Source organism: Populus euphratica, unplaced genomic scaffold (assembly GCF_000495115.2).
Source record: "Populus euphratica unplaced genomic scaffold, PopEup_1.0 scaffold1.1, whole genome shotgun sequence".
Classification (NCBI taxonomy): Eukaryota; Viridiplantae; Streptophyta; class Magnoliopsida; order Malpighiales; family Salicaceae; genus Populus; species Populus euphratica.
The window spans coordinates 2,436,126-2,449,303 of NW_011499845.1; the positions used below are offsets into that span (position 1 = coordinate 2,436,126).

The 13,178-nt window shown below is 33.8% G+C and overlaps 2 protein-coding genes across 3 annotated transcripts in view; both read left to right on the forward strand.

The window, feature by feature from the left end:
* Positions 1 to 718: 718 nt before the first annotated feature.
* FAS1 (chromatin assembly factor-1 (FASCIATA1) (FAS1)) lies at positions 719 to 6,980 on the forward strand. 2 transcript variants are annotated; one of them, XM_011010802.1, is made up of 13 exons: positions 719 to 888; positions 924 to 1,466; positions 1,636 to 1,735; positions 2,256 to 2,403; positions 2,485 to 2,608; positions 2,806 to 3,173; positions 3,291 to 3,587; positions 4,530 to 4,611; positions 4,681 to 4,821; positions 5,286 to 5,696; positions 5,832 to 5,969; positions 6,510 to 6,555; positions 6,643 to 6,980. In XM_011010802.1, the coding sequence occupies exons 2-13, from the start codon at positions 972 to 974 to the stop codon at positions 6,801 to 6,803; spliced, it is 2,511 nt and encodes an 836-aa protein (XP_011009104.1). In that variant the 5' UTR covers positions 719 to 888; positions 924 to 971; the 3' UTR covers positions 6,804 to 6,980. The 2 variants fall into 2 exon arrangements, with proteins under 2 accessions (XP_011009104.1, XP_011009034.1); XM_011010732.1 differs by having other exon boundaries at positions 719 to 880; positions 921 to 1,466.
* Positions 6,981 to 9,043: 2,063 nt separating this feature from the next.
* The window catches only part of LOC105114351 (acyl-[acyl-carrier-protein] desaturase, chloroplastic-like), a 5,912-nt gene continuing 1,777 nt past the window's right edge, over positions 9,044 to 13,178 (forward strand). Inside the window, exons 1-2 of the mRNA XM_011010907.1 lie at positions 9,044 to 9,279; positions 12,947 to 13,170. Of these exons, the coding sequence (XP_011009209.1) occupies positions 9,161 to 9,279; positions 12,947 to 13,170 (343 nt within the window). The 5' untranslated portion in view covers positions 9,044 to 9,160. The remainder of the gene's footprint in view (positions 9,280 to 12,946; positions 13,171 to 13,178) is intronic.

Consider the following 13,178-nt stretch of genomic DNA (forward strand, 5'->3'; position numbering starts at 1 on the left):
ATTACTCTAAAATGTTATATGAATAAAAATAAATATTTTACCTCTAAAATAACAGTTTATTATCGATTTTTAAAAAAAAACTAAAACTATCAATTCACTTTATAAATCACGTTAAATATTTGTATATTTAGAACGTATTTGAAAATATGTTGTAAATCTTATTGCTTTAAATTTTAAATCTTGTTTTGATAAAAATGATTATTTTTATATTTTTAGCTTGTTTTAATACATTAATAGTAAAATATTTTTTTAAATTTTTTTTAATATATTTTCAAATAAAAAATATTTTAAACTAGATTATTTTTTTTCAAATAAAAAATATTTTAAACTAGACAACTATTACAATATAAAAAAAACGCTTTTTTATATTTATGCTCTAGCATTTCTCTTCAATTCACTTTTTAGGAAGGTTTAAAACGAGGCCCGAGGCCTGTCCAAAAATAAAAAATTAAATCCAGACGAGCTGCAGATTTGATTTGGGCTCAAGCTTCACTGGACAAGTATTTTAAAGACCTGGGCTCATAGACATGACTGGGCAGGAGTCATTTTCTTATAAAGCCGCCCGGCAAATCCGAAAAGAGAGGCGCCAAATGGAGCCTTACTTTCCGATTGGTGTTTTTTTGGAGCCAAAAATACAAACCGCTGTTTCTATTGGCGGGAAAAAACATGATTTTTCACTCATAGATCTCCATTTACTTTAACATAAATTAATAAAAAAATCAAAATTTGAGGGGAAAAAACAAGAGAGAGAAACAAAATGGCCAAAAGAGATAAAAACGAGAGAGAGATATCTAATTGAGGCTCGTTGTCCGAGAAGCATATCGAAGAAGAAAAACACAGATCACAAGCAAACACTGCTGTTTTATCCTTTCTGCCGAGTTTTTTTTTACACTGCTGTTTTATCCTTTCTGCCGAGTTAAAAAAAAAAAACCCTTTTCTGTGAAATTAGGGTTTCGATTTGAGTGAAGGCAATGGCGGAAGTGGTCAAGATGGCAATCGACTGTGAAGATGAGTCAAAACCGAGCGGCCAAGATCAACCGAAGAAGACCCTGAAGAGGAAGCGAGCAACTTTAACACCAACACAACAACAGCAACTCTTGAACCTAACAGGTGAACAGAAGGAAGTCCAGATTGAGGAATTGAAGAGAGAAATGGAAGGGCTATTTGGGTATTACAAAGAAACGATGAATCAGAAAATGGGTTTTGGGTTTGGTGTAGATTTGGGTGGAAGTGAGTGTATTAATGTGAATGGGGTGGTGGGTCTGTTAATGGAAGAGAGTGACATGTCGTTTTCGAAACTGGTAGAGGAAATATACGGGAAGTTAGTGAAAAAGAGTGGGAATTTGACTGTTGCAGTGGTGAAAAGTGCTGTGTTGTTTGTTGGTCAAAGAATAACATATGGTGTGCCTAATGTAGATGCTGATGTTTTGGAGGATGAGACTCAAACTTGTCTTTGGTGCTGGGAGGTATTCTTTTTTTTTTTTTTCCTTTTGTTTTTCGTTTACGGGCGTGCTTAATTTTCTAAAAAAGATCTTGATTATTTTGTGTCCATTTTAGCAACTCATGTGTTTATTGCTGGTGCTTTATCTTGTTACTCGTGCTTTATCATTTGATTCGTGTGCATGTTGTTTGTAGACACGAGATTTAAAGCTAATGCCGAAATCTGTCCGTGGTGCATTGAAAATCAGGCGTATGTGCCGAGCAAAGATCCATGAGAGGATTACTGCTGTTTTTGGTAATATATGTATAATTTAGTTTTTGTAGCTGCTTTGAGTTTGTTTGTAATTAACTGTAAAAGCATGAGATGCATCCGGTTTAATCTTTTCCAGCACTTGACTGATAATTGAACTTTTTGTTGGTTTAATTGTACATGTCTAACAGAATGACCTATTTAGAACTGGGTCAATGGATAATGCTTCCATTTCTCTGTGCAATAGCTGTGACTAAAAATGCCTGGACTTCTGCCATACTTTGAGTTTCATGAATCTGCGATTATCTTTAATGTAGATAAGGTCTAGCTGGATGAAACAAATGTGCTTTAGTGCTCCTGGAGTCTGAACAGACATTGCTTTTCTCATCTTTTGTCTTCGTTACTAGAGTTCAAAAATAAGCATGCAGAATTGAATGATAAGTGAAAATTGCTGCTGGACATGTTGCCTATCAACTGTACTGGATGGTTCATTTCAGTGATGATATAAATCTATGTACTTTCTTGAGGTTATAATGTCATTACTGACTCTTGGCTCATTTTTCAGCGATGATAACTGCATTACAGAAGTCAGAGACTGATGAAAATTACAAAAGTGATTTAATAAAATCATCAGGGAAGCTTGGCAAAGTTTTAAGAGAGGCAGACATTCGTTTGTTAGTGGATGACATGTTGCAGAAGAATGGAGCAGAGATGTATGTATAGTAAGAGACTCTAATTTGTCTGTGCTTTAAATAATATTTTTCTTTTTATTAAATATTGAAATGTCATTGCAGGGTTGAAAAGCAAGTAAAAAGAGAAGAAAAATTGATCATCAAGCAATTGAAGAAAAATAAACGAGAAGAGGAAAAGGAGAAAAAAAGGATGGACCTTGAATTTCAAAAGGAAAAGAGACAAACTGTATGTTCAAGTCTCTCTCTCTCTCCTCTCTCTTTTTTTTTCCCTGTACAAACTGCTACCATATGGTTTCTCTGCCTCTGGGGCAACAGGTACAATGTTGCTTGGGTCATTAAGTTATGCTTGAGCATTGTTTTTGCTAAGCTTTGAAACATTTTTGCAGTTTGTTGTATTCATATTATTCTTTTAATTTGTTGCAGGAAAAAGAGCAAAAGCGACTGCAGGAGGAGGCAGAAAAAGATGAACGGCGTCGTGAAAGGGAAGAGTTTGAAATGAAGAGACAACTGAAAAGGCAGCAAGAGGAAGCTGAGAAGGAACAGCGGCGCAAAGAGAAGGAAGAAGCTGAGTTGAAAAGGCGAGTTGCTGTACAGAAGCAAGCTTCAATGATGGAACGCTTTCTAAAAAGAAGCAAAAGTAGTTCCCCATCTCAGAATGACCAGAGTTTAACTAAAGCAACCACTTCTGATACCTCAAGCAAAAAGAGTAAAAGGATGGATGAAGCAGTTACTCAGTTAATGGACTGTGCTCCTTTGTTAAATGATAACATTACAAGTGATGACATTCTCAAGTATGTTTTGCATTCCCCAGTCTGTCCCCCTCACCTCCTTGTCTATTTTCCTACAGTGACTTAACCTTCCTGGCCAGATGATTATGTGATGACTGGTCTCACTTATTCATTTTGCAGGTCACACTTGTCTTCCTGGTGTCATTTGGGTTGCTATATCCGTTCCAATAGAAAACAGCATTGGAGTATCCGGAGGAAGCCTAAGACTGGACTGTTTAAGGAACTTAAGCTAACTGCTATCAGGGACCCAACTCATGATGATGATTCCAGTGTAGAGAAGCTTGATAGTGGATGGGGAGATCAAACTTCTGATGACATATCGTGCATAGATGTTAGAAAATGCAATCGGAGGAAGCAATTGTTGCAGTTTGATAAGAGCCATAGACCTGCTTTTTATGGTATCTGGCCTAAGACAAGGTAACCTCTCTTTCCTAGGATTGTATCATGCTACTCAATAAAGAGGCAGATGGGTTTACGGAGTGTAGTAATTTCTACTGGAAATGCTGACATAATTACATAATTTAACATATCTTCTCTGGCATTTATGTTTAGGCCAATATGCTTAGTTTTCTAGAAAGTTTTTCTTTGTAATTTTTTAATTTTACTTGTCAAGTTGTAGTTCATGATCGGTTAATTCAGTAATTTCATTAATTTCCGCTCCTAATGTTTGATATGTTTATTATAGCACTACTCATTGTTATGCAAAAATTTTGCGTTAATGTGCTTAAGTTTAAAGATTCAAGGGAAAAATGCTTTATCTTTTAAAGAAAAAGGAATCTTGTTTGATGAATTGAAGTTTAAGGGTGTAAAGCATGATGTTTTTGGAAGCTTCAGATGCTAAAGGCTCTGCCCCCCATCCCTTCCCATTTTCCAGTAAAAACCACATACCCTATATCTGGTTCCTTGTCATTAGCAACTGCTCTAACCTTTGAGCTAATTGCCTAAAGCAATAGCTATTTTATTTTTCTTCAGGTCTTGTTATCTGCATCTTGTAGAGTTCTTGAAGTTAGATCTTGCATTTTAAACTGCTTGTTTACCTTGTTTGGATATACTCATGCTTTGCTATTTGTGCCTAGGCTCTACCTTTTTGCTTAAGTGCATCTTGGGCTATTAAGACTGATTTTTAAGTGGGCTTAGTGTGAGAGCTGGGAATTCAATGCTTTGTTTGTGTTTTTTCTGGCTTATTCTTGTCTGCAAGGTTTAGGTCCATACCAATCATGAACTCGTGTTGATTCACTAGTTAATGTAAAATTGTAGGTTTAATGTCATTTTCTTGTCAATCCTCACCCTTGATGTATTGCTGGGTGACTTGGGCTGCATTTGGTTGTATGCTAATTGACTGTAATTTCACCTTTTCAGTCATGCTGTTGGACCACGCCATCCATTAAGGAGGGATCCAGACTTAGATTATGATGTTGACAGTGATGAAGAATGGGAAGAGGTAATGAGTTTTCTATTCAAATACAAACTGGAACTGAAACTATGATGTACTGATGTTGTTGTTCTATAGGAGGATCCTGGTGAAAGCCTCTCAGATTGTGACAAGGATGATGGAGAAGAAAGTTTAGAGGAAGAATATTCAAAAGCTGATGATGAAGAAGAGAGTGAAGATGGTTTTTTTGTACCTGATGGGTATCTCTCAGAAAATGAGGTAATAAATGAGTTCCCGGGGCAATTCTGGAGTTAGACCTTGCTGTACTAGTCTTATAGTTGTCGGATGCATTCATAAGTCTGAGTTGGTGACAACAAAGAAAATAACTGAGATAACTTAATGCATTCCCTTCTCTGGACTGCCTTCGGTGCTCCTTCCATCAGATCTGGGATTGATGGCCCACACATCCATAAATGCGTAAATGACCCGTTATACCGGATGTTTAATGGTCAATATTAACAATTCCTTCCCTCTCCTTAAGTGCATTTAATGCTACTTTGCATTTATGGCACTGACCCATGCATAACCATCTGTGCCCTTGCTATGTGGTATTTAGGTTTTCGAAGCAAGTAAAACATGTCTCCACATGTCTAGAAGCCACTTGGAGAACCAAAAACGATAAACTTTCATTATAACCAATCAAAATATTTATTTTAAAAACTTTAATTGCCCTGTAAATGCAGGGAGTACAACCTCACAGAATGGATGCTGATCCTTCAGTCGAGGAGGCCAGAAGCTCACCTAGTTGCAAGCAAGACTTAGAGAGCGAGGAGTTCTGTACATTGCTGAAACAGCAGAAATGTCTGAACAGTTTAACTGATAATGCCCTTCGGAAAAATCATCCCATGATTGTATTGAATATAATGCATGAGAAGGATGCGTTGTTAGTGGCTGATGACCTCAGTGACATTTCTAAAGTGGAAAAAATGTGTTTGCAAGCACTTAGCATGCGAGCATTCCCTGGAGGACCACAAATTGAGATGTTCTTGGATGTGTCATCTGAAAATCATGATGCTTGCATGTTAAATGCAAAGGCCAGTGCTACACGTATCCCTGCTGTGATGACTTTACAAGACTCGGATATGCCTGTAGTTGTAAGTTGTGCATTTGACATGTGTTACTGGCAGCATGCACTAATGATAATCCTGGCATGTTTATAGTTTGCCTTAGATTCTGTTATGAATGCAGCCCATGATTTGATGCTCGCTGTAATCTTGATGAATTTTCAGGTGTCTGTTATTCAGTCATGCTCGCAAAGTATGAGTAAAGTGGTTGAATCACTGCAGCAGAAATTCCCCACTGTCTCAAAGTTGCAATTAAGAAACAAAGTTCGAGATATATCAGATTTTGTGGATAATCGTTGGCAGGTTAGTGGCTTTCTGAAATTTTATCATTCCCATTTTGAGGATTTACATGTTAAGGAAATATTCGAGTCTAACCATTGAAGTTTTGATGATTGATAAAAGGTTTGATAATGAGATTATTTACACAAATCTTTTAGTATGTTTATTTTTTTGGTGGATAAATCCTTGCTTATTTAAGATGACCTTAGTTCAGCATGCACCCAATTCATTTTGGTTCATCTGATCTATAAATTCATACCTGTTTTGGCTTTAGTTGGTTCCTTATAGTTTGGTGGGTTCATGATGCCCTCAAATTTAGGTTTCAAGTCAAACTGCTGAAAGCTTATGCATTTTATGGTAATGGGAGAACAAGTCAAGGGTTTGAGATTCCAAGAAATTATAGAACTTTCATGTGCAAGATTTACAAGGTTATAACTGCTGGGCAAGGTTGAATTTAATAGATCATCCAATAAAAGTAGTAGTAATTAACTGAGGAAAGAACCTATGCATGCAGCCTCCCTAGAAAGTCGAGTCAAGGTTCTAACTACTGCTTTTATAATGCAGGTCAAGAAAGAAGTTTTGGATTGTGTTGGCATTAGAAGCTCGCCAGGTATGTATTTTTCATGTCATCAACTAGTTAATCATGTTCTAGAACAATGGATTGCTAAACCACCGCCACCTCCTTTGAAATGAGCAGAAAAGAGCAGCGGAAGGAAGCATAACATCTCTACGTTTTTCTCCAAGAGGTGCCTGCCTCCTGCTGGTAAAAGCACGAATCCTAATGAGTCCTCACCGTCTACGCCGAAACATGGTTCTGTTGCAGAGAGCCACCAAATTTGCACATACAGCCATCCATAGCATTCTCTTCCGGATCATCTTTGGCCTTTCAGATTTTTCTTCTCTAAAACTTCCCATCCTTTTGGCCATATTCCGAGGCATGTAATTATAAATTATCTCAAGAAACTCAACATTAGTGAAGTTTCTGTTTTAAATCACAAGGCTGAATCGAAGGCGATATAAACTTTCAGCAAACCACAATACCTTGATGAATTTTTAATTAGGTTAAAATACTGACGTGAAACAATCGTTCTCTGGAAACCAGACAAGTAGCGAGTGCTATGAAAGGTTTGCAGAGGACCGTTAGTAGCTGGTGTTCGAACCGTGAAAGATGTTTGTGTGGCAACAGAGTTCCCGAGCCTTCTTTCTCTGCATGTCAGTAGAAAAGGTGATGAGATTTTTGGTCTGTTGGGAAGTTTTGAAGTATTGTTTGGAAGTGTGAAAGCATGGTTTGAGGTTGTAATTGATTTTTAAAGTGTTTTTTATATTAAAATAATATATTTTTAATTTTAAAAAATTATTTGTGAAATCAGTTTATTAAAATAATTTTAAATATATAAAAAAATTTAATTTTTTAAAATATGTCTTGCACCGTGTCTTTTCAAGCGGTGTATTTACGAAAATTTTATAATTGGAAGTCAAGTTTAATTTTGGGTTCCTCAGTTATCTCTGCATAGTGTTTGTTACTGTGGCGTGGTAATGTTTATTTTTTAAAAAAAAATTGATTTTTTATTTTTAGGTTTTTCTGTGTATTTTTTAAAATTAAAAAATATATATTATTTTAATTTATTGCAAAAAAAAAATCGTGAATATAATGCCAGACACTACAAGTTTTATTAACATAACGTAAAAGTATTTATCATTACTATCTACTGTTGCATCGGTTCCAATCATGCAAAAAGTCACACCAATTATGATAATTTATTTATTTTTTAATTCTAAAGTTTTTATAAAAAATTTTATATAAACAAAGATTAGTTAAAATAAAACTGTTCAGCTTTTGCTCAAAGCAAAATATTGATTCAATTTTATATTTTTTTTTTAATTTTAGTAAAGAATATTAGTTTGTAATTAAATAAATTTATGATTTTTCTGAATAAAAAGGTAATAAAAAACCTTAAATCAATTTGCATAAATCACAGGGTTTGGCTTTGTATGATATTTTATTTTAAATTGTAATTCAAATATTATTTTTAGAAATAACTTATGATGAGTCAAAACTTTGGTAAAAATTAATAAATTATACATTTATACCATATTATTACACCGACCTCCTTTTCTTTCAGTTAATTTGCCAGTACCGTCTTTTCTTCTTCACCCTCTCTCCCATTGCCAACTGTTTTACACGGAAAGCAATTCCTTGGGTTGTTCTTAACTTTTTTAAACTAGAATGAACTAATTATCCGATTCTTTTAGTGAAATCAATTATATTATTATAAATTAATTAGAAACATTTTTTTAATACATCCACGGATAAAGCAAATTAGACTTCCAATAATTCCCTGCTACGGGAATCACGCACTGGCTCGCTGATGGCAATGATAATTGTACTAGCCAGTTTCTGTTTTTTTTTTTTTTTTTTATATATATATATATATATTTTATATATATATATATACGAGGAGAAATTTTTTTGAGTTTTGAAATTTGTATAATTATTTTATATTTAATTATTATTTTTCTTTGATTGGATATAAATTTAAACAATCTAAATTGTTTTAATTCCATATTTATTTATTTTCATTTTATTATTTAATTGGATATAAATATGTCGATGATGTGCTAATAAGATTTTTATAATAATTTTTCATATAAATTATTCAGTAATAAATATGTTAAAGTAAGAACCCCCTTGTTTCCATGTTGAGTATATCTTTCTATATAGAAAAACTTGAACATTTTACATATTAGTCAAGGAGTTCTTATAATCTTTAAAATTATTTTTTATGAAGAGAGAATAAAAATCTTTTATACAAGTAATAAATAAAAGAGAATAACTCTTATATATTAATGAGAGGAAAAAAAAAACTTAGAACATGTTTTAGGAAATTAAGACCTAACAAAATACAACACTTATAGTCGGGCTTGAATGGTGCGTCCGAGAACCCAACCTAGCCCGCAAAAAGATGCCGAGCGTGTCCAGCACATGGAACCAGGTGTTCTGCCCGAGCCTCTCAAGGAGTATGAAAATAGGCCCATTATCATTTTGAGTTGTGTTAAAAGAGACAAAGCTTGTTCCATAAAAAGGCACTGGAAATCGTAACAGAAACTACAACCACGACTGCACGACAACTCTCTCTCGTTTTACTGTCTCTGTGTTTTTTTTTCTTTGTTTTGTGTGTGTGTGTGTGTGTTTTGAAAGGGAAAAGCGAAAGAAAATGGCTTTGAAGCTGAACCAAATAAGCTTCCCATCAATCCACAACCTTCCTTCTCAGCGTCGCTCCGTTAGATCTCATAGAGTTCTCATGGCCTCTACTTTGAATTCCATTTCCACCAAGTGAGCCTCTCTGTCTTCTCTCTCTGCTTCTTCTTCCTCTTCTTCTTCTTTCCATTGTCATTGCATTTGTCAAATGAATCCTGGGTTCTCTTTCTTTGCCAATGGTGTGATCGGAATGGCCCTTTTTTTATTGTTTTGATCTGGGCTCTCTTTAGTTCGCGCTGGGTTAGTTGATCAAAGATAGATTTCTTTATTATTATTATTGTTAGAAATGAGCTTGATATTGTTTTAATTTCGAATTTTGATTCCTGTAATTTTCATCAGTTTTTGGATCCTAGTGTTGGAAAGTGGGCTCTTTCTGTCCTTCTGTGTAAAGTTGCTTGAGTTTGGTTTTGTCTTTGCGGTTAATTTATGTTCATCTCTTCTTGACGTATTCAAAATCGGTGGACTCTTTCATTTTTTTTAATAATTTAATAAATCATGCCGCTGTAAATCAATATTTTGCATGTATGTTTGATCAAAACGTGGTTGATGGAATTTATTTGTAAACTTTCTCCAAAAAATTTCTAGCCTTCCATTTTAAGAGGTTGGCTTACTATTGAACACACGCATAAGCATGGGGCTCTTATTTGAGTGCGATTAGGACTGTGATTGTTTTTTATAATATTTTTTATGTATAAAAATATATTAATAATATTTTTTTTAATTTTTAAAAATTATTTTTGATAGGAGTATATTAAAATAAATATACTAAATTAATTTTAAAACATAAAAAACATAAATATATTAATTTAAAAAAATATTTAAATTTTTTAAAACACAGTATTTAATAATACAAGGTTATAAAGTTGGCCTGTGACGCAGAATTTTTTTTTTTTAATATAAAAAAAGTTGTGTAGAAAAAAATTAATCCACGAGGTGTGGTTTACTTTGATGTAACGAGTTTAAAATTAATTTGAATAATGGTTAAAGAAAGAATAAAATAACTTTAAAATATAAATAAAAAAAATATGTTAAACTTGGAAATGAAGTCATGAAACTAGAATTTAACATACAAAACAAATTATAAAATATAATTTTTAGTGAACTTAATAATAAAATTAAAAAAACTCAATTTAATTTAATAAAATCAAATTTATAACATGGGTTATAAAAACATTGATAAGTAAGTAGCAATAAACTATAAAGTAAATTTATGATAAATAAAATGTTAAAATATCAGAAAAAGAAAAAGAAAAAAAAACACACTAGAGATTTGCATTGTAAAATCACGTTGTATTTTAGTTTTTCTTAATAATTAATGCTTTTTTGGGGTTGGTACGAATCTTTGTTGATTTTATTATATACTTCTCCTTTTCCTTTATTTTAAGTGCATGATGTGATTCTCTCATTTTGTAAGCCAGTTTCTTAAGTTAAGAGGCATGAAATTGTGTATTCAAGCCCAGTTAGACATGTAAGAAGAAAAATATTGGTTTATATCTGGGATTTTTTTTATATAAAAAAAATCTAACATTATGTATAGTTAATATCATTTTCACTACTATCTAATATAGCATATGGTAATATTCTAAAGGGACTTCTATATGCCGTGTGAGCTGCATGTGGGGCTTTCTGTTTGTCCTCTATAGTTTTGACTTTACGTACTAATTTCATGTTGTCCCTTTGTTGAGAGTTAGGTCTGATTTTGAGGGTTAACTTGTTCCCTTGGAACTAGGTCAGTTGGTTGACTGGTTTCAATGTCTGTCCATTTTTTCTCCTCGTCGGTGGTACTAGCTTGCTGTTTCTTTGTCCTCAGTACTACAGTTGTTTTTTGTAATTGTGTTTTCATTCATAGTTTATAAGTGTTGAGATTGATGCAATTACTGTTCATGAAGAATCATGCCATCCTTCTCGATGGGAAACGAATGACTGTATCCCTGTCTTGAGCTGTTCTATGCTATTGAATACTAGAAACCATTGAAACTGGGTCAGATATAGTGCTGCAATTTTCATAGTGGACGCTTTGTTTAGCTGCATTAAATAGAATGAAAATATAATGCTTTGGTTTTCTAGTTTATCTTGCACTCTTGTGGTCTGTATTAATAAGAAAACATTAAAAGCACAATTTGGTTATTTTAGTTTATCAGGCTTTGTAGAAAAATTGTTGAAGTAATTGAATCAAATAGAAAGGAATAACTGAATCAAATAAAAATAAATGCTTCTTTTGGATTTGATCTTTCAGTTTCCATCATATTCTGCACAAGCTCTTAATATAATTTGCATGAATGCCTGTTTAAACCCTTCATTTTCCGTGTTGGTTTATTTTGTGCAAAGGATTATATATGAAGACTGTTAGGGTTCCTGACATGGAATTTGAACTTCTCTCGTTTAATATTTGTTCCCCCTGTTTCTTCGATTGAATATGGTTATCATGCATGATGTGTTTAGGTTGTTGTTTGAGTTACATTTCCACAGATTTGGTTGGATTGTTGACTTCAATTGTCTCTCTATATTGCGGTGGTTGGTTAAGTTTGGTCCTTTTTCCTTAAAACCTTACCAATAAAATGCATCACCACACACAACACACACACACACACGCGTGAGATGCTTGCATAGTTTTCCTCTGGGAGTCTGGAGGCTATTCCTTTAAAAAATATTTGAATTTCTTTCCCAGCCTTAAAGAGAAGATTTGTCACTTACCAATGTCATAGATATTGTTGCTTGTATAACTATAATTTAAAGGGGTTCACCGGACATCATAAATTTTGAAGAATGCCCTGTATTGCAATGTGCAATTCAGTCTCTCTCTTTTTTCCATGTAAAATATGCTCTTGTAAAACATTTCCCTCTTTTTTCCATGTTTGGCTCACCTAAGAAAACACGGTCAATGGAAATATTTCACAGCCGAAGGAGCACGACCTAAGACAATGGAAAACAACTCATGGTTCTCAGGAGATGAAAATATTTTATGAGATGTTTTTCTTTAAATCATGGACCCCACAACTTATTAGTTCTTGTCTTTTCCTATTCAGCACTTCTTTTCGTAAATAACAAATACCAAACATTTATTTTCAAATAATTTTGACATGGCCAAACAGTGAAAATAACATGTTTTCTAGGAGAAACAAGTCATTTGACGTGAAAAACAGAGCCTAAGATGTTGAATGTAGAACTGGCATGCTTCTCAATTAGCCTGGTTGTTTCTTTCAAAAGTGATAGATAGAGATGTAGGCATTCTCAGCTCCTTCTTCTTATTTTTTTTTTTTTTGAATATCATGAAGATAGCATGTGAAAGTATGCCATAAAAATGTGGAAATAGTTCTAAATGAGTGAGAGATGCACTCTTGCAATGATTGCATCCTCAATCCTGCTGTTGAACATGAATAACCATTTGCAGCACTGCTCTTTAAAGCATGATTTGTCAGTTGGCCTCATGCATCATTAATAATAGAAATAATAAGAGATTGAAAAATTGATGTTAGTCACTTAGAATTTGCATCTTTCCATAAATATGCACAGTGCCAGAATTTACACCGCTACTCAATTCTTATGCAACTAAGTGTGGGATTACCTCAGGATGTAAAAGTTGGATACTTGTACCTATGTCAAATTTTTTCATGTCATCTAAAGAAACAGTTGGAGTGATCTCACGTTATCTGCGTATCATTACAGAGGATGGTTAATATTATCCACCATGTTAGTTTTTGCTGTATCGAAGTGTTTGTAACTTTACTTTTACTGATTGTAGAGAGGTTCAGAACCCAAAGAAGCCCTATTTTCCTCCACAAGAGGTACATGTTCAAGTGACCCATTCCATGCCTCCACAAAAGAAGGAGATTTTCAAATCCATGGAAAACTGGGCAGAGGATAACCTCTTGACGCTCCTAAAACCTGTTGAGAAATGTTGGCAGCCACAAGATTTTCTTCCAGAACCTGAGTCAGATGGATTTTATGAGCAAGTTAAGGAATTGAGGGAAAGA